General features: G+C 39.1%; 1 protein-coding gene across 8 annotated transcripts in view; it reads right to left on the reverse strand.

The window, feature by feature from the left end:
- Positions 1 to 22758, reverse strand: part of ELMO1 (engulfment and cell motility 1) — a 313893-nt gene that overhangs the window by 173688 nt on the left and 117447 nt on the right. For all 8 annotated transcript variants that reach the window (XM_072328207.1, XM_072328212.1, XM_072328206.1 and 5 more), the window contains one exon: positions 11882 to 11986. In XM_072328207.1, the coding sequence (XP_072184308.1) occupies positions 11882 to 11986 (105 nt within the window). The remainder of the gene's footprint in view (positions 1 to 11881; positions 11987 to 22758) is intronic.

Here is a 22758-nt window from a genome sequence, read left to right on the forward strand (position 1 = left end):
CCACTCTGCCAAGCGGACCTACTTTTCCTTGTCAAATTTTTGGCTCAAAGGAAATCTGATTATTCCGTATCACATCTGGGCAACAGCTGTATCAAATCATAGAAACGCCCCTGCAGTTTTTTATTTCACACTGTTGCAGCCACCGTTCAAGGAATATGTGAATATGACTTTGCATTCTGGATGAGTCATCCTGCTCCAGTCTCTTTCATGGAGGACAGTGCTACATTGCCGAACCCAAATGCACGAGCAGTGACAGACTGGCACACGCGCAGCGCGAGGCTGTGTCTCAACACCTCCCTGGGATCACATCTCCTCTTTTATTATTATGCATTTTATCTCTCACATAATAAAACATAAAATCTGCACACTGGAGCGGGGGGACTGCTTTGACACAGATTTAGGTACAACAGAGAAACAGTGGTAATAAAATCAGTGAAGAGACAAAATGAAAGGGTAAGGGGGGAGGGGATGGGATGCACTCGGATCAGCAAGCCTGCTGGCTTCTGGCAAATGCATTTTGTTGAGTTTCACATTAACTCGACACATTAACATTTCATGAGCACATAAATATTTAATGGTGACACCATATATGTGTATAATGTAAAGCAGAATTACAGCAATCAATAAGAATGCCAGAGAAATAGTTAAGGAACTGCATATTGCGATACAGCAAATTAAATGGCAATTTGAGTATGTAAAGCAGCTTTGAAATGATCCTCACTCACACACCCTGCAAGCATCATCCTTTAGAATTTGTTTCTGCAAAACAAAGCAGAGCTGACATATCACATTTCTGTAGGAAAGGATGATGGAATGCCCTTTACCACATTTAAATATCTGTAGGTAAATTTGACAGATGTAGATCTGTTAAGTGAGAGCAATGGCAGAAAGGAGCTGGGGAGGAAGAGCTTCTTCATATACATACCATTTCTAATCTTGGCAACAGATTTACAACACACATTAGGATATTTGTAATACTCTTTTCACGACTTCACGACTCATATCCTGTTCCAAAGTAAAATGCTATAAATATAGCCAATAATGGCATGATTTTATTCTTACTTCCTTTATCAATCTGGAGGAGAAATAAGCAGGGGATAGACATGTTTTCTCCACATACTGGTAGAAACTGTAGCAGCGAAAAACACAACAGAGCTCTAGACTGAAAATACTTGTGAATCAAGCCACCAGTACACATTTGTATCAGAGAATACTAGTGTGGAATCCACCGAACCCACTTAACCTTCATTAAAATGGAGGCCTATGATTAATACTCACAAAGTGCCTATACCCTGATATCTCTGTCCTTCTTCCCACTTCACAAATGCAGCACAGTATGCTGTAGATCTACCAGAAACTTCACGATGCATGGGTACACTTGCTAATTTTTGCCCTGAGGGAAACAAATCCTTAAAGGCAGAAACCACGGACATCGCAGAAGAACTCTTATCATAGATCCATAGATTCACAAGGTTGGAAAGGACCTACAAGATCATCTAGTCCAACCATCCTCCCATTACTGTTTGCTACCACAATCCACTAAACCATCTTGTAGCTCCTCATCCAGATACCTCTTGAACACTGCCAGAGATGGTGACTCCACCACCTCCCTGGGCAGCCATTCCAGTGCCTGACCACTCTCAGAGAGAAAAAGTTTTTCCTTATGTCTAATCTAAACCTCTTCTGGTACAACTTGTGGCCATTTCCTCAGGTCCTGTTTGTTGCCTGGGACAAGATGCCAAGCCCCTCTTCATCACAACCTCCCTTCAGGAAGTTGTAGAGTGCAATGAGCCTCCTCTTCTCCAGACTGAACAATCCCAGCTCCCTCAGCCGCTCCTCATAAGACTTGTGCTCCAGATCCCTCACCAATTTTGTTGCCCTTCTCTGGACACGTTCCAGGCCCTCAATGTCTTTCTTGTAGTGAGGGGCCCAAAACTGAACACAGTACTTGAGATGCAGCCTCACCAGTGCTGAGTACAGGGGGATGATTACTTCCCTGCTCCTGCTGGCCACACTATTTCTTATACAGGCCAAGATGCTGTTGGCCTTCTTGGCCACCTGGGCACACTGTTGGCTCATGTTCAGTTGAGCACTGACCAACACCCCCAGGTCCCCTTCCTCTTCAGTAATCCAGCCTCTCTGCCCCAAGGTTATGTTGGCACCCTGGTGCCCTCTTGGCACCCTGACCATCTTCCCTTAATGTTCCCTTGTCTCTGGTCTGCTTGTCAGCATCTACTTTGTTATTAGGCATCTACTTCTGCCAGCTTCCTTGCCTCCTTCCTTGAGAAGAAGCAACATGGAAATATGACTTCTAAAATACTAGATGTGATATAGACAAAATCCAGAACCTTTTCATGATTCAGGAGTACTAAAAGCTGCAGGCCATCTTCACTTTCTCCATTCCTTTAAGGTATACTGCCATTTGCAGTTTTAGGCATACTGCCTTTTATAAGGCAAAGCAGAAAATAAATATGCATAACAGGCAAAAAAAAGTCAATTTTCTTTAGGGAACAATAACATAAATAAATAAATAAATAAATCCTGTAAATTTCAAGTAAAGGAAAAAGGAGAAATATTACCCAGAGAGAGCAGCCAGGGAAAGTCTGAGTGAGGAAATGATATGAAGGAACAGGACATGAGAAAGACTTGGAAAAACAAAGTAAATGAAATAATTTACGAACAAAAAGAGAACAGACATATGCAACTTGCAAAAAAGGGAATAAGAAAGAATGAGATACGCATAGAATGAGAACAGAGAACAAAATTACACTGCAAGAAGAAGGAGATGTATTGAATAGCAGAAGGGGAAAAAAGAAGGTTTTTTTTTATATGCAAGGAGCTGAAATTTTTAAGGAAAGCCAGCATTACCCCTGCACTTGACATTTCTACTATTGAAACTCTGTACTCAGTTAAGGCATGGGAATTTGAAAACAGTTATAGTAGAACACAAGTCCGTACGGTTCCTACTATTTTTAGATTACTACCTATGCACTTCTCCTCTCATTTACAGTTTCCTGCTGTAAGTGGAAGGGAATCACTTCCCAAGTAGAAGAAATTATTACAAACAACTAAACAAAAAACATAACACACACAAAAATAACAACAATGTGATCAGAAAGAGAAATGAAGGCTTAGCATTGTCTCTGAGGAAGACGTTTCAGGCAGTGTTCGTTAGCAGCTGCTGACAGCTGAATTTCTTCTGGGATTTAGCCATACGAATTACCTGAAGTACTCTGCTTCCTCTGAAGCAAAAAGTCTTTTCAAGAAGTGGAAGGCATTCTTTCAGCATCCAATGGTCCAACAAAACATTTAGAAAGACAAAGAGTACTCCTCCTTAAAGAATATGTTCAACTGATTTTTAAAATGCATATTTTTTGTACTACCCCTTGTATTACAATTACTTGTGCAAAGCATCACTGAGGGAAAGCTCATCTATCTTTACAAGGTATACACACACCAGCGGCATACCCCAACTGAACAATAACATAAAGTAAATTCAAATGCCGTGCCAGCATCACAGAAGAATAATGCAAAATCTCCAGTAATAGAAAGAAACACCATCAGAAGTTTTTCTCACTTTACGGCAGAAAGCTTCACATTGTTTCTTTATGATCTTCCACTGAATTATTCATCGAGTCCATCACTTCCTTGGGAGCACAGCACAGATTCCTCAGGGAGGCAATGGACTAAATGAAGAATCTCCCATATTTGACTACCATTAACTTAAAAATCTGCATCACCTTCAATAATGAAGCTTATGCTTGCAACTAAGAGTTAATGCCTGATGAAAAAAAAAACAAAGCTTTAAAGAATGGTATAACAGTCAAAAGCTTTCTTATCAGAATTCAGGAATATGAAACCACCCAGCATAAATATTGTTCCTTCATAGGGAATATCAACTTAGCCAACCCCTTAATCTCTCACATCACAGATGAAAATGACTCAGAATACACTGCCCACAGCAACTGCAGAAGTAATACTTAGATTTCTGAATCAATCTCAGAGCCTGACAATGGAATAGAATTCATTATGACTGGGAAGTAAATACAGAGAGCAAAAGACAACATGGTCCACTACAGCTGCAGTAATACTTATTATAATTCCCAAAGCAGACTGCACAACAAGCATTGCTGAAGTATTAGAAAGGAGCATTTCCTCAAGTCCATTTCATTGTACTGTCTCTACAATGATTCCATGTTAACACAGACCGAGTTTCCTAGCAGCCTGTAGGTTAGTATCAAGAGGTTCAGAGGGTTCATACTAAATATGCTAAAATCCTGCCTGGACTCAAAATGAATTATCTGATTTATTTAATATGGAAAAAAAATTGCAGGGATGCTCTTCCTTATTTCCGACACCGCTTTTCCTTCTCCTAAGCTTTCTTATCACACGTGGCAGGCTTCACCATTCCTATTCCATTTAGATACCTTAAGAAACTTTAGGAAGCAAATCCTAAGGATAGGCTTCCTGAGGAGGATAAGGTACTCTGCTGCAGGCAGATTTACTTTCAATTTATCCTCTTCTCCATTTTGCTTTCCTCCTGAGGCAGCAATTCATCTTCCTCAACTTGAACATCAGCATTCTTTTGAGGCCCTTCGCTCAGCACTGTCGCCTCTAACCTCTTCTGTTATCTTCATTATTTTATTTTCAGTTTTCCACGTCTCCCCCCCTCTCCCCTCTTTATCTCAGCCTTCTTTCAGATTCCTGAGGGAGATAAGAAATTCCTCACAGCAAAAGTAAAACAAAGCAACAATTCTGTCTGCCCTCCTCAGGTAGGAACTAGATTTACCATTTGTTAAGCCAGGATTTGAGAGATGAGCTGAGACATACTGGGAGTGGGGAATGGGAAAAAAAAAGAAAGAGAATCAAATTATGTTACTGTATAGCAGTATATAGGTATCAGGTTGAATGCAAACTGTCCTGGTAACATTAAAGACAACGTCTGATTCCGCAGTCATAAAGTACTTCTAACACAGACAGCTACTTCCAACAGCTAGTTTTCTTTTATCATACCTTGGAGTTTTCCCCTGTTCTTTTAAAGCAAACCTGAAGTTAGTGCCAAACTACTATAAGTGAAATGTGGATGGCTCCACAGTTGTTCCATGTGAACAGCTCCACCTAGGAATAAACTCTGCCTCTCATGTAAACACCTTAACATAAAGCACTATTGTATTTCTATATTTTTAATAAAAAGCTAAACATACAGTGACCCATCTTCAAGTGTTGTATGGACTCCTTCTTCCTTTGCCACTCCCTGCAAAAACAACCACAGAGCTTCCTGTTGGCAAGAGACAAGGAAGACGGGAAGGCTCAGTTGCCATACTGCCTTCAGAAGCTGTGCCAGGGTATGGTCTTCAAATACCACAGGCCCAGGCTTGACCTCTTGACATTAAATGCTAACTATTCCTCCTCCACCCATGCCCCATGCAAATATGGAAAGATACCACGTCCACCAGCCTCCTCCTTTTTCAAGAGCTTACAGTATCTGCCTATCGTAGCAAGTTTTTTAATTTTCTGTTTCTTTTCCCCACAACTGGAGAAAAACCCTCCTAGTGCTTTGTTACTGCGCTATGATACATGTTAGAAGCTTCAAGCTTTGCCTCACAGCAGTGAGGTCAGCAGCATCTCATGAGCTTCAGAGTAAACGAGAAAACATTGTGCAACTAAATAGCTATTCTTCTCTCCCCAGGTATGGCAGAGAAGGGAGAAGCGCATATTATCAAGTAGGGAATCACCAGGTACAGACAATTAGGCCCTCTGTGGAAAATTACACTGTCTCATGAGGCACACCAGGAAGACACACAGAACAAAGCTCTCCTTTCTCTCTACCGTTAGGAGAACAGAAATAAATTACATTCCTTTCCAGTCATTTCTGGAGAATAAAAAATAAATTAAAAAAAATGGAAGCATGGCAGAAATCAGGCTCAGTTTTATTTCAGAAAATGCTGAAATTATATGTTAGACTACTCATATCTGATCAGGGTAGAATGAGTAGGCATGAAGAGACTTTGTGAATTGGCGGAAGGATGTGTAGGCAGCCTCCTATACAACAACTGCATGGGTTAGAAAGTATCCGGCACGCAGCCTGCCTGTGACTCAACCCATTAAAGTTCTGAAAGGTCTCTGCAGCACGCGGGCAGTTCCTGCCTGCATCACAGGAGCTCACAAACAGCACCTGCTCCTCCAATGTGATTTCTGAAAGCTTCAGGGGATGAGAACTTCAACCACCTCAAAAGCAGCAGCTCAAATAGCTGCTGGGGTAGCATCTCTGCATCGCAGCTGTGTGAATAACTGATTTTCCAGCTCAGCAGGTTCAGAGGAAATGGGATTTTCTTTTTTTGACCCTAAACAGGCTCAATTTCTACTCTCCAATTAATCAAAATAACTATCAGCTCAACGTCCAATGTTGCTTTAAGTACAAGAACAGAAAATTTAGTAACATACCACTAAGTATCTTGCACATTATTCACAAAAACATAATGGCAACGAATTCACTACAAAACGTACCGTGGGATCAATGAGCTCAACACTGCAGAACAGATTTCAATACTGTTTTCCCACCCTGTTGACATTATTTTATACTGCCAATTTTACACATAGCCAATATTGGCATGAAATAGATACAATTGTTAGGAGAAAGGCAGAAACGTCTTCTACAGAAGTGGCACTTGAATTCCAGGCTACAGTAAGATGATCCCTTTTGATGGAACACTTATTTTTTTCATATTGAATGTATGACGAACCTGTTGATCAAACAAGTGGCAAATAATGGAGTGCAAACTCAGATAGCCAACTAAGCAGAATCAAAACAAGTGTAAGACTTGTATGTCATGTAAAGCAAATAGATTACAATGAGACTCGTGGGCTTCACCAGAAGCAATGCTGTACATGACTGTTCTGAGACTCACTTCCTGTGAAACACAATAACCTCTAGCAGGATTCTAAATTCCCACAAGATACAGCTTATCATGATATTTAGATGCCTGTGAGGAAAATACAATATAAAAGAACATTACAGTGGTTGCACCTTAAAAGTAAAGCGCAGTTTCTCTAAACTGTGTTACCCTATGGCATCTTCTCATTCTACCTGAAAACCCTTCAGTTAGCCAAGATCCAAGCTAAACAGCAGTCACAACAGAAGAATTAGTGTTGTTTTTGCTACCTGCTATCAAGAACACCTAAACAAACACTGACCACACTTGCAGGAGTCAGCTTATTAAAACAGCAAACTTACTGTATCTATGGAAACATCCTAGGCATAAATATGGCAGACTTAAAACACAAGACAACCTATAACTATCAAATCTGTCTCGGTCATAAATACAAGTTTTTTTCGTTTTGGATCCTTTAGCTTGCTGTCCACAATAAACTACAGAGATCTCATTATTTTACAACAGTACAACTTGAAGAAGACTCTGGTGAGATCTCATTGTGCCCTTCCAGTACTTGCAGGAGGCTTGTAAGCAAGAGGGAGACTAACTTTTTATGTGGTCTGATAGCGACAGTACAAAGGAAAACGGCTTTAAACTAAGAGGGGAGATTTAGGCTTGATGTTAGTTGCAAATTCTTTACCCAGAGGGTGGTGAGGCACTGGCACAGGCTATCCCAAGATGCTGTGGGTGCCCCATGCCTGGAGGTGTTCATGGCTAGGTTGGATGTGGCCCTGGGCAGCCTGATCTGCCAGGTGACAACCATAACCACAGCAGGGGGTAGGAACGAGATGATTTTTAAGGTCCCTTCCAACAAAGGCCATTCTATGATTCTATTAAAACGAAACAAAACAAAAAAAATCGAACACAAATAAAACCCCAAATCAAAACATCAATATAAACAAATGCATAGAAACTATTTGTGTTTCGGATATTTATACCTCTCAGTGTATCTTAAAACCCAAATGAATCTGAATCCTTTTGCATCATGAGTTCCCAAACGAATCAGCAACAGAATGTCAAAACGTTGAGATAGTCATAGCAATGACGGCATAACAGGATTTCCAAGCAAAGATTTTTCATCAGGCTCATTTTGGAACTCAGAAAAGTTTCAAAGGCACATTGCTACAAGTTACCAGCAAGAAAAAAACTCAAGGTGTCTACACTGAACTACACTGAATACAGTCTGTTTTAAATGGTAACTTATAATTTTACTTTTAAAATTAGTAGAACTTGAAACTGAAGTAGTTTTGGAAAGGAACAAATTAGAACTGGGGTTGGGGGGGAGGGGAGGATGTGTCTGATCCAAAGGAACAAAAAAAGCTTATCTGTCACAAAGCTTTATTCCAATCATTTTCTTCACTGTTAACTTTAATTATACACTCTGACTGTCCTATAATTATGTAGCTTGGGAAGCTGCCAGTTTTTCCTTGTGGAAACTTTTATAATTTCTTGCAGAGATTCAACATTACTTCCATCAATGCATTCCATATAGCATATGTCACCGCGTTTTAAAAGCAAAGCCCCTGATGATTGCAATTGATTATTTAAATGGAACACGAAAAAAATGCAGTGCACTTTACTGAAGTCACTGATAGCATCAATAGTAGGAAAAAAGACAAGGAAGAAAAAAGAAATGAGAAGCTGATTCAATAAGAGATGAATTCAACAGGAATTTTAAAAGGAAAAATCCATATGACAGCTAAGGACACCAGAGAATCAAAGAAAACATGCTGTTTGTTTTTTTTCCTTTCCAGTATAAAAACCTTTCTTCTGGAATCGCCAATCATATTATATAGCAGACAAAGTGATATTAAAAAACAATTAACTCAAAATCTAAATAAAAAGAACATGGCTTATCTGAGGAGTGATATTAAGTAAAACAATCAACTCAAAACAACGACTGTAGTGTGAAGAATAACTGCATACAAGAGGAAAAAGAACTAAATGAGTTGTCAGGAGACAAGAATGAAAAATTATAAAAATACCGCTTATTTTTGTTTTGCTTTTCAATGTGTGACATCCATGTTTTCACCCTGAGATGCTTTCTGCTTTCAAGATGCAGCTTATCCATCTGCTCCACAGTCTTCATACCCATGCTCTTTAACACACCACAAACATATTTACTGATGCTACAAGCACTTCTGTTAGTTATTGGTCTTGGAAGCCACACTGTCTCTGTGTGTTGAAGGAAACTTCAGCTTTAATGACTCTTCTCACCTAACCAATCCATTTATTATGCAAATTATTTATAAACTGAATCAGTTACAAAAGGCAGGACAAAAAAATTAAGAGGGAGAAGATTACTTTTTGCCTGACTTCTCACCTTTCCTTAGCCACTCTTTCCCAGTAACAGAAGATACCTTACTAAGGGCTGTGCAGCTTGGACATCCTAAGAAACTAGGAGGTCAGACTACAGTGATTTGTGCTGCCCATTAAAATGCAGCACCAGTGATGGACTCAGTGATGTCAGAACAGTTTTCTGATACTGTCTTCATTTAATAGACCACATGATGTCAAGAGAAACTTGGTATTTCCCAAGTTCATTTTAACCAATGCTGGTTTCCAATCTCAATTTTAATTATCCTACAGCACCGATATTATCTCATTCTGGGGCTTAGGAACTGACCTACAGCACAGCAATTAATGGCACTGCAAAAGGCCGTATTGGAAATAATCTCTCTTCCTGGGAAACAAATCGTTTCCTACTAGCAGTAATGAAAAAAAAGGAGAAGAGATTTTGTCAAAGAAGTTGTTCAGTATGCAAGTATTATTTGTCTGTATGGCCTAACGAGTTTTTGTGGAAATTTCACCTTGAGAGCAGAGTATTTCTGTTAAGACACAAGACTATAAATGCATCTGAAAAACATTAAGTGAGATTAGCAGTCTGCATGAGTAGAGCAAACTGGCGCTATGACAGCCTTGGAAGCCAAAGGACATGAAGAAAAATAAAATAATGTTAGGTGTGAAAAGGAATTCAAAACAAGGAAACAGGTAGATTTGAGCCCACAGAGAATCAGCAGTCACCAGGTAGCAAGTCAAGCAGAAGAAAAGGTGTTTTTAGCAATCAAAGCCTCACAACACTATAGGAGCTGTGCACTGCCCTTCACCACAGATGTGTTCTGCATGCTCTTAACATGCTATATTGGCCACTATAGCAAGGGAGCTATCATGCTAGAAATGCTGGTGTGAGCACTAAGTGGGACTCTGTATGATGGGCAAGATAACATACTTCCAAGGTGTGCTAGCAGTTTCCAGCACAACTTTGGGCAAGCAATTTTATCTTATTGTGACTTCGTATGGCATTTCTAGTGTACACTTCCTCTGCCACGAGTGGAGAAAACATGAGGCACGCTCAAGACAGTCTTGTAAGAGAAATCACACAAGAATAAAGACAAAATAACCACACAAATTATCAGTAATGCAGGAGCAAAAATATTGCATTAGATCAACAAAGCTGAGCCAGCACCAAAGTCCTTTCTAAAAATAGGCTAATTACATGCTACACTGAATCGACCTTTCAAAACGACGTCTGCGATATGAAAATGCAAAATAAGAAAAAAACTGAAATGACAATGAAAGCTCCTTTTCAACAACGTCTCTGTCCTCTTTAAATTCTTTCAGACTCATTCAAAATACACGTGTCTCTCATTCAGGAGCACTGGCTACCCTTACTAGCTACATACTTCGCATTTATAATTTTCAAAAGAAGTCTATGAAGTAACACCGTACAGATCTTAACCAAATTTAATATGAGAAATCCAAACTTTAATGAGAAAATGTATCTAAATATATTTTTATAAAGAAAAAACACAGTTCAGTATTGTTCAACCTGAAAAAATACTATTGCTTGGTACGTGAAATAACTTTAATTACGGAATCACAGAATGACCTCAAGGATGATGAATCTCCAAGCCCCTGCCATCGGAGTTTAATAGCTACTGCTGTGCTGTGTGCGTCCACAGTTTCTTCTAACAGTTACTGTTATGTTCAGACTGAAGCAGAAATATTTACAGAGCAAAACTGACAATCTTGTGGTCTTCCATTATAACCATAGATCATCCCGGCCTGGATATTAGTACTCATTTTACAAACCTATTACAGCCTTGACACCATTCTAATCTGAGCAAGAACTACACAATAGAGCATATTAAAAGCTCACTCATTATTTAACAGAAACAATTGATGTATCTGTCTAACTGTCTCCATACACAACCTTCCTTACGCAGGTCTGTGCGTGCACACCTTCTTGAGGGAGGTTAAATTATCTTCTACTTCCATAGGAGCTGAATAGGTTTGTTCATGGCACATATTCTAATTCAGCATAGATCACTAAAAGTTGTTCTATTTTGCCAGTATTATTCTGTTGTATCCTCTTCACATAAGGATGCAACTTATAGCTTGCTTTAACTACTCTTGAAATAACAAGTGTAGGAAGTAGAGTGGGCAGAGGGTAAGAACAGGTCGTACAAATGAATCATTATGCTTTTTACCTATTTTTCTACAAGCACTACCTCACCTACAGCAGTAGTTTTAGTAGGAGCATCTTAACTCTCAGGATCCTGCTAAGTCAGCTAGTTATTAAGGTATTTGCTAGTCAAATCCTCCTTTCCGCAGAAAACCCTGATAGTTTTGGTAGACACAGCAAGGAATTCTGCACAAATACTCATTTCTGAGTTTATAAACATCTACCAAGCACCCAAAAAATGCAAATCTCCCTTCTCTTTGTAGGCTTAAGCAAAAAGTATATTTGCAAAAAGTACTATCTATAATATTTGACTCAGCTTTTACAGACATGATACACGTTTTAGCGTAATGTGGTTTGCCTTCCTAGAGCCAGTTCTTTTTAATGCTATTGGGATTCTGAGCCTCCTCTTCAAAGCGAACCATAAACAGGACATAATCAGCATGAACAGCGACTGGCAAAGAATCTTAAAGAAAAGTCATCTTACCCGTATATAAGCATCCTGGTGATGTTTAGCAAAGTACAGCATATTGTCAAGGGCTAGCATTCCTGGAGGAGTCTGTGTAAAATCCATTGCTGGGTTTACATGATTCTGCAAAAAAGATAAGAAGATCACTCTATAAATGTTTTTCCATAAACTATCCATATCCCTGTGATTTACGATGTCTACCAAGTTAGCACGCTGTGCCAGAGTCCAGCAACACAGACGTTTTGCTGAGCAGAAAAACCGTAACAAGGAAACAGGCCCTGCTTCAAAGAACTTCAAATCCAAATGTAAACATTATTAGACTGGCTTATCAGCCATTCACTTCTGTAACCACGCAATGGAGTTCCCAAAAGGAGATGTATGCTTCTAAGGCACTCAACCAAGTCTTCCATAGCTGATAAGACTCCTCTATCTAGTAATACTAGAGTACCACTGGGTACACCACTGTACACCAGGAAGGACTAAGTATGTAAAGAAGCAGTGATACGTGTAAGCAGACACCACAACACCTATTTATACAAATGCGATGGAACTATTCAAAATAAATCATGAAAAGGAGAAAAAGTTACTAAACCCAAAAGCTGTATTAAGCCTATTGGATCTTGTGGTGTCCTGAACACAAAGGGTGTCAGACAAAAGTATTAGGTTGAACATGCAGAATTCAGGTGAATTTTTGTTACATTCTGAATCTATGAAAAGAAAGGCTGAAATTATTGAACGAATACACTGAACGAAACTAGAACTTGTCAGACTCCACACACACGTGCATACAAGTTTCAGGTGTTCGCTTTCCCACATTACATACAAAACCACGTTTCCTCAAAATATTAACATCACCAATCTACTGAAGGGATGGAATTAAAAATACATGAGTATGTTCCATGCAGTTCATAGTTCAGATCCATTTTCCTTACTGTGGACAGGCTCTTAAACAACACCTCTATCACCATCACCTTTTCAATGCCTTCAGCTCCAGCTCCACTCATTCTGACACAGGAAGATCTCCTTAGTTTCTCTGTGATATTTCTATTCTGCAAGAGCTGTGAGAGACTTCAAAAGTGAATTTGCTCTCAGAGAACTCACGACTATGTAACAATGCTGAAGATCAGCACAGACTTCTTCTGACAGCCTGCTTCTGCAGTGTATTCAGGGTCAGATCCACCTACTTCACTGACATAAGTACAGGTTGACTACTCTTCCTCCCATTGATTCTGCAGGCTGTAAAGTTGTAGAAATGTCTGTCTTATCTTAAGATGTATGGGTTGTTTTTTGCCCGCCAATAATTCATAGTCACATAAAAGATTAGATATATTAGAAAACAAAAATTGTTCATTAAGATGCCTGCTGTCACTTTAAAAGCAGACAAAGATTTGGGGATCAGGATAGCCTGCACAGTCTATTCATATGACATGTAAACTAGTTCCCTGCAGCAGGACAAGCAATACAATGCTAAGTTCACTACTTCATTATCAAGAAGATTCTCCAATCCTAGATTTTTATGGGGGAAATAGCTATGCAGTAGAAAAGTAGTAGTCAAACTTGGAAAATAAATGTTTACCGAGTCAACTGTTTTCTGAAATACTCATCTGCTTTTCTTTCTTTTAGCTTGTATCCGTTCATCACTCAGATGAAGAGGACAGCCAGGACACTTTTATGATCAGTACGAGATCATTTCTCACAGATGACAGACACAACAGACTTCAGCTTCTGGGAGAAAACTTCCCTTCCTGATGTTCTCAAGCATTCCAGAAAATGCTTCCTTTGGGAGCCTGGGTGTTAGCAGGCACACAAATGCCCCCCCAGCTCTTGTCAATCCCAGCATGAACACCTTGACAGGACCTCCTACACATCTGAAATCTTCCACATTTTGGGTATGAAGTCCTGGGGAACACCACTAGAGCCTCACCATGAGCACATTTCTGTGGGAAAGCTGTTGAGAAGCTGTCAACACGGAACCTCACAGGCACCATTTCTATAATACATTTCCCAGGTAGAACTTCAGGTTTGTGCTGCACATATTCTCTTCACTGCTATGCTACAGCACAGATAGAATATACTTGGATAAACACTGACAAGCAGAGAACATATAGACCCAGTTATCTCTCTGCAACTATTAGAACATTAGCACTCATTTTACAATTGTATTCACAAACGATGTTGAAACAAAAGCAGGATACTGGGAAAAAAAGAAAAGTCTAACCTAGTGTTGACTGAACTGCTCTGTCCTTCATCGCATTCTAGCATCTCAAGTTATGCAGAAACACTGACAAAAATGAATGGAGGCAAGAGAAATTTCATTGCATGTAGTAACAAGGGCTCATTTAGTCTCTTACCATCATCATTATTTTTATCTGTTCAATTGGAAAAGCCATCATCAACATATCACTTTTTCCCGAGTCAAGTCTATATATCCAGCTATTTTCAGTTGTTTCAAAAGTTTCTGTCACTTTGGATCCCAAGATAACTAGGGCTTGATATTAAACTCTATTAAGTCAAATAGCTGGAGATATGCTTGCTGAAACAATACATTATCTTCAATTACTCTTCAAAAGCAGAAGGAATGCAAGCTGTTCTGTTTCCTCCCTTCTTCCTCCCTCCTAAAATCACCTCTTTCTTAACATACTGAAAGTTTGCGGTTGAAATGTTAACTGAGAGTGGGTTTAGAATTGCAACGTAAAGCTAAACTACCTAAAATGCTGTAGTGAATAATTCAGAAGTATGCAAACACCCCCACCTACAACATTATTTATTAAATATATGGAAAACAACTCTTCAGGCAAATTAGTTGTACCTTTATAAAAAGATTTCTCTCTTTATAAAATGCCAAGAAATACAAAGGAGACAGGTTTGTCACCTACATTTTTCCAGGTCGTTTTAATTTTTTTCTATTAGATTGAGTAAAATCTATCATTCAGCTACAGGGTCTGAGCAGGATGTAACAGCTTACTCTCTTACACTTTGCATGTCAGCATAGCAAACCCACCAAGAATTCGTTAGCCAGCTTAGCAGGGTACTGTGGAAATTAAAACTCAGTCTTCTAGAAATGATGCAGTTCTAAAATCACGCCTGTTTATGCCATTAATAAACAAATAATAATAACAAAGTAGCACATTTCACAAGATCACAATTATTCTGGATAAATTCCACTGTTGGAATTATAATGAGACAACTAAGCATTATCACACAGTCCTGGCTGCATAAAGCTTTCCTCTCTATCTGTCCTGAATGGCTCCACTGTCTTACTCTTGGCTTCCAAGGCAATCTCTGAGGGATGTATAGATTTCAGTTGTAAGAATGTGTGCTCACGCTGAGATGCTTAATCACAGTACTGGTGTACTGTCTATAGATAACAGCTAATGGAATAAGCTCCCTAGTTCCTTGTATTAATCCTAACAGTACCCTCCACATTTATATGCTGAAGCACAGAAACCATTTCTTTACCTGTATTCAGTCTACTAAAGGTACTAACTTTTTATTTTTGTCTTGACAGATATTGAGAGTCTATCAGAAATTATTCATCAGTGCCATGTTCGGCTATGTAAATCAGTTGCCAGGTTATGCTAATTAGTCCCAAATGCTGCTTGCAGCCACTGCTACACACAGTAATCTCTGTTCAGTGCAAGAGCAAACTTCCATGTTCCCAATCCCAAAGCAGCTCAGGTTAAACACTACTCTGCTCACCTTCCTTCTGCAGGCTAGTATGACAAAAACACTACAGAACTTCCCAGGGAGGAAGGGAGGAAGGCAGTGCAAAGGACAGTGACCACCTCTCCCACCTTTAATTACTTGCACTTTTCTATTTTCCTCTTTGTTTTTTTTTTCCCCAAATCTAAACCACTCTTCTGTGGGCTAGGAAGGAAAGCAATCACCTCTTCAGTTCTAAACCACGGGACTGCGTACACTAAAATCTCCCTTAGGTCATATGAATAGATTACAGCAATGCATATGTAGATATTCGGTCAATCTGAATTTGGAATTAGGAAGGAAGGAACATTTTACATTATATTTTCACCAAAACATGAATTGAAAAACTTATGTTAAAATCAGTGAGCAAACAGCCTCATCATTTACTCCTTCCCTAAATACTCCTGAAGTTTTCCACACAAAATGTTTCCATCTGCTCATTTACACAAGAATTACAAGTATGAAAAAATACCACATAAAAAAACGCGAAGAATTAGTCAGCTAAAATTTGTAATGAGGAAGCAATCTTCTCATTTTATCTAACAGCTTTATATTCAAAGAGATGATGCACACAACTTCCATCATCTAATTTACAGAGATCTAACAGTGACTTGGGAATTTCCAACCTCTACTCATTCAGGGAAAGCAAGAACTAACAAAGATTTCTTTTCCCCTTGATAGCTATTTAAAGATGCATATCTTCTTCTTCTTTTTTGGGGGGGTTGGTTTTTTTTGGCTAGCTTTTTAAATTTTCCAATACAACTCCAGGATAAAATGAAAACCTGTCTGGATGATCTCCGAATTAAAGAAAAATATACATGTTTATAAACATATATATGTATGTATATATACTAAAACAAGTATATACAACAAGTTAGATGTCTGCAAGCTCGGCAGTTGTTACATCTTTTAAAGAATACGCAGAAAATCTTTTAGGATAATTTCAATGTGAATCATTTAAGGCACGTACCAAACCCATCCCTCTCCACATTTAAGGAACTCCGGCGTATTTCTACTGGATATAATTTTCACAAAACTTACAAATCATGCTTGTCAGGTTCAAGTTTGAAGTCACCAATACAAAAGTGACCTACCTACTCAACAGCAGAGAAATAGTATGTGTGACCAGCCCATCATTTGTCCTCTAAACAAAAAAATAATAATCAAAATTTGATATTGTATTCTCTTGATCCACCTAGCTACTATGTAGTTTAACACAGAGCATCACTGCTCCACATGTTAGCCTGCCCCAGTCATGAATTGAATCTAGCGTGGTCAAAGCTACCCAAAGCTGAACATTACAGTAGCATTAAAAAGTCAGCTAATATAATCTGATAATGTGTAACAGAGCATGGGAAAAGACATGCACTGCACATTTGCAGGCATCAATAAATTACATGTTGTAAGCAAGACAAAGTTTTTTGCATAATCCTTGGTATTTCATAAGTACATATACAGCAGCTTTACAGTTACATGGAGCTAATGCTTTGGATCCCGCGATTTTAAGCCCTATGGAGAATGGAAATAGTTTGAAAGGCTCAAAGAATTTGAAATTAATGCTATGACACTGAGTAATCATATCTCATCCAATGCAGGACAATCTCCTTTTAGGTTTCATCTTAGTTAACAATGACACACTTAATATTGCCTAGATGTTTTGCGCTTCAAAGACTGACTCCTTTATGTTTCCTGGGCAAACAAAGTTACCAAGCGATAACAGGCTACGCAATTTAGGCATCAGGGATGTTAAAAGTTAATCAGTGGGATTTTTTTCAGCATGGGAAATTAGCACATTAACTCCTTGCATCTGTTAAGTTTTCAGTATAATTGAAAACTGAGTCAAACATCCGCTGCTTGCTAGATGGAGTTGAGCAGTTAAAAGTCATAGTAGTTTATTGCTACTCTACACCTGAAATTGTCAGTGCATTTAGCAGCCACTTGAGTGGACACTATGATTTCTTGTCTCATTCTTGTCTCATTCAGTCTGCTTCACACGGAACTTGTGTCGGACACTGCATGACCTTGTCCAGTTAGAATCATAGAATGGTCTGGGTTGAAAAGGACTACAATGATCATCCAGTTTCAACCCTCCTGCTATGTGCACAGTCATTGACCACTGGACCAGGCTGCCCGGAGCCACATCCAGATTGGCCTTGAATGCCTCCAGGGATGGGGCATCCACAGCCTCTCAGCATCATCCACAACCTCTCTGAGCTCTCATTTAAGTGAATTGGGGACTGTTCTCAAGAGACTTTCTGGAGGCTCACCTGAAAGAGCGCATGGCACATTTCCCTACAGCACAGGCAGATGGACTGCAACCAAGGGCAACAACTTTTTAAACAGCTCCAGCTCTCCTAAAGTCACAATGTAAGTATACTACTTATGTCCCAGCCAGCAAACAATTACTCAATTATTCAATTATTACAGTTACTCAAACCACAGCAGTCAAGAAGTATACTGGGATAAATGAGTATGGAGTATCCCCATGTTAGACAGAAATGGTTTTATTAATGCAGACCTTTTCATGACCTTGGAACTTTTTCTTATGGAGACTGACTGGTTTAATATTACCAGAACAAAGTACCAGTTATTATATTATATTACCAGAGCCATCCTAACCAACAGAACAGCTGTCAAACTAGTAAGAAGACAGTCACATAAGAAAATACTGTGGATAGTATTAGTAGGAATAGTAAGCAAAATGATGACAAATCATCTAAACTTGACTATTAAAAATAACCACAGGTTAAATGTCTTCGGCTAATTGGGAGCCAGATGCAGCACAAACAAAATCTACCTGAGTAATTCTATCTGTTTGCAAACGCTGAGATGAGTAGATTAATTACACCTCATGTTGGTAAATCCAATTTAGGCATGAAAAGCCTTTTTTCAGCTCAGGTAAGCTTCACGCCTGATAAGTACAGTACATCGTGACTTACTATTTAAGCACAATGGCTGGCAATGTTCATATGCAGGTGTACAAGCATGAGTGGTCCTGACTGATGCTTCAAAGTCTACTTAGTAAGAAACAATTCAGAGCTTTTTAACAGGCAGTTTGTCTAAAAGTTAATGAAAGGATACAAAATATTTAACAAGTGTACATAAATATTTATCTTAGCTTATGGCCAAAACATACGAGTTGCATAGTTTACCAACAAGAAAAAGAATCTCCAGACTTTCTATTAAACAAAATGGAAGATTCAAAGCCACGTTTTTCCAAACCTTGGACCTCCTGCGTCAGAACCTTTTAAGAATAAGACCAAGATAAGAGTATCTTCTTGACTCACACTTCTGGTGTATCTAAACCCTACTTCTCTGATGTAACATTTCCTCTGTGATTAAGGCACACTGATTGAAACACCCTTCAGCCTTGGTTTCCTTAAAAGAGACACCTACTTAAATTATAACGATTTGATTAAAATCGAGGTAAAAATAATTATTACAATTTTCCTGAGGCTGTGTATCGAGAGGCATCCTGTGGGGATGCAGCTGACTTAACTGCTGCAGTTGCCTCTCCTATACATCATCACTCGGAATACTTGAATGAAAGTATGAATGGGATGCTTCCTACTACAAAAACAATCAGCTCCAGTGAAGGATATGATGCTTAGTATGGAGGAGTGACACAACTGCATGACAAAAAGATGGGTGCTCCACTCGAGCACTCAAGTGAATTACACTTCCTGTAGAACTGGATGCCCTCATCAAGGTCATCACTGCGTTCTGACATCGCTGAGGTGTTTGAGAACAGTGAGCTGTGACAGGAACCTCAACCCAGCATCAAGTACCTCAGAATAAAGTTGGGAGAGATCTTGCTCTCCCCTTTTAGGGTCTTCTGTGAAAGGGTTTCAGATTTTTCTTTTCCAAGCAAGCTACCTAAAATTGTTGCCATGTGAAGGGGAAAGAGGACAGCTTGTGTTTAGATCAAATAAGGGTTGAGAGATAAGGCAGCTCTGTGTCTGAGAAAAATCCACTTCAAAATGAATCAACCGTGTGAATTTATTTATTGCCCGTCAGCCAGATACAACAGCTGTCAAAACCTAAAAAACAGGGAATTGAGCTAAAACATCATCCATGGCCAGGCATACGGACCCACAGTCCAACAGTTTAAAAGAAGGCTGCTGCTGCTGCAGAGCTCCACACAGGCCCTTCTTCTTTTATCATCTGTGAGCAGATCAACCTTTCAGTAGCTACAGAAGATAAGCCAAAAAGTACCCTATAGTAGGATAAACTGTCAGCATCTATGATATTTTAGTTGCCTTTGAACCTGAGCCCCCATAAGCAAGCTGATTTTCTACAGCCAGATTTTCCACTGTGCTAGTGAAAAAAACAAATAGGCTTTGTAGATACCAAAGAGAAGGATTTGGAAAATAAGACCAATACCTCTTAAAACCTTTGAGTCTATGCTTCTGTCTTAAAACAATGTTAGCGTATGCTCATACTGAAGCATATCTCATTTGCCTTCATTCGTAAGGTAACTGAGAAAAAAGACTAGATCTTTACGCTGTGGAATTTCAGTTCACCTGGCTTCCATTTTCCTTTGCATATCTCTACAGGAATGGGAAATACCAAGAGCTGGAGCAGCGCTCTGCAAAACCTACATAAATTTTGCCTGACATAGGCATTTTTCTGCTATACTTCAAACTTATTCCAGATCAACACCAAAAATAGAATGGGGTTGCACCAAAGTGGAGGACGATTACAATAATTATGGAGTTTTTAAGGGATACATAGCATTACCTTCTCTGTAGGGGCTAGGTAACAAGTAAAGTATATGAAACAATCAAAAGATTCATAATTCAGATATGGAGAGGGTTTTAATTCAAAGAGGGGGAAAAAAAAACCTATTATTCCTAAACAAGTTGCTCTTCTCCTCGTCACCTCTTAATTCACGTACAGGCCTGAGTTACTGAAACTACACATTCAAAGAGAATCTCTTACCCAGAGTGTAATTCTTTATAACTGAACAAAATTGAAATACTTTGCGTGCTTTATTGTTTAGTGTCTCTTAAATCTCAAACCAAGCAAAATGCATGAGGAATGGGATAAGGGAAGCACAAAGCATTATGAACGTGTAAGTAATACATACGTTTATACGCATACATGCAGACAGTGGAAAATTGTATAATCTTCAAGAAAAATAAGCATTTGTAATAATAATCACTAAAAGGAATTTACAACGTTTCACAAAGCTCACAATCAGCCCATGCAATCAGCCACCTTGGCAAAGCAGACAATGTCTGTACTATGAAAGAAAAACAATCTCATTGTATCTGATTAGTTTTCGAGGGCCTGCTTTTCAAACTTATTTCTTTTGCTTGCAAATTCTGAGGGACGTGCAGTACAAAGCATCAAGAAAAAGAAGTACAAGAGCCGCCTCTGAGAGAAGGGTTTTGAAAACAGCGGATGTAAGCTAAGCCTTCTGTAACGATACACAGACATGACGCTCTCAAGTCGTCGCCACCACCACCACATCCAAATTAATGGAGCTTGCCTGCCCCCAGGAGTTTGTAACTGATACACACAGTGAGTGAGTGACAAACGAGATGTTTCTGGTCTGTTTTCAGTAGTGTGTGGGGACAGGACTAGGGGCAATGGGCTGAAACTTCAGCATAGGAAGTTCCACACGATTGTGCGCAAGAACTTCTTTACAGTGAGGGTGACGGAGCACTGGAACAGGCTGCCCAGGGAGGTGGTGGAGTCTCCTTCTCTGGAGATATTCAAGACCCGCCTGGACACCTACCTGTGCGACGTGGTGTAGGGAGCCTGCTTTGGCAGGGGGGTTGGACACGATGATCTCTAGAGGTCCCTTCCAACCCCTACAATTCTGTGAGATTTTATGATAGTGTAATCACAAGTAATATATCAAAAGCACATGTAAAAAATGCAATGCTCTGTTGACTCTAATTTTACATTAGGACATGTACATTTTAAAATGGATTTTCTTCAGAACGGGAATATTCTTTTAATCAAAAGTATTCCAAGACCTCTGCTTTACAAATTACCAATTAAAAATATTTTAAAAGATTTTAAAGATTTTAAATAAAGATTTTAAAAAAAGATTAAAAAAAACTCTCTTTTGCCCTCTACCTGTCATTAAGAAATGGATTAAAGGCTGATTCCTCCAACTAAAATTTAAGTACAAAAGGATCCAAAAAGAATTTAATATATGTATGTATATTAAATTAGAAGATAGATAATACAGACTCCGTTCATTCACAAAGATTAAAACTACAGATACTTCATTCTGATTAGCTTTAACTTCATTCTTACAGTGATAATAAGAAAGGTCAAAGCAGGCCAGCAGCCCACCAAAATGATATAATCTGTTTTCTTCTGGAAGAACTAAAGCTGTGGAGAACTCAGCAGTATGTGGTAAAAGGCTGGCTTATAAATAATGGTAACAATGCGTAAACTGTTAGTTTAGAAACATAGCCTTAATTTCAAAACAGTGAGACTTTGTCAATTCTTTGGAGGGGAAATGGCTTCAAATTTCCCCAGAGGAAGTTTAGGTTGGATATCAGGAAACACTTTACAGAAAGGGTAGTTAAGCACTGGAATAGGCTCCCCAGGGAGGTGGTTGAGTCACCACCCCTGGATGTGTTTAAAAACCATTTGGATGTGATGCTCAGGGACACGACTGAGCGCAGGGCTGTTAGTCAGGGTACTATGGCTAGATTGGGGTTGGACTTGATGATCTTTAAGGTTTTTTTCAACTGAGTGATTCTATGATTCTACAATTCTATGCCCATAGCCTCTGACTAACAATTTTGGTAAAGTGCACTCAGATGCACAGTAAATAAGAATGAATGACTTTCAGCATGCCTTCTGCATGTCATTCAAACAACAAGAAACACACAGAATGGTACTTCAATCAGTCTCAGGTTTCCATTTAGTACTGAAAACAAAGCATGCCACAACACCATGGAATACTTGTTTTACAGTAAGTAGTAAACTTAAAACTATGCTTATGGATGGGATGCAGTAGGTTGCACACCTATGGGCAACCAACAGCACTATGGCATCTGTAAGAGTAAACATGTATGGCATCTCAAAGATTTCACTATTCATGCTTTCAGGTGCTGTGACAGTGATATTTTGTAGTGTTCAATGTCAGCTCAGGCCACATTCTGCAAATCAGACCTAGGTTTTGTGATGAGCTCTTTAGCTAAGTTCAAAACCTCATGTATTAC

Source organism: Excalfactoria chinensis, chromosome 2, assembly GCF_039878825.1.
Source record: "Excalfactoria chinensis isolate bCotChi1 chromosome 2, bCotChi1.hap2, whole genome shotgun sequence".
In the NCBI taxonomy this organism is placed as follows: Eukaryota; Metazoa; Chordata; class Aves; order Galliformes; family Phasianidae; genus Excalfactoria; species Excalfactoria chinensis.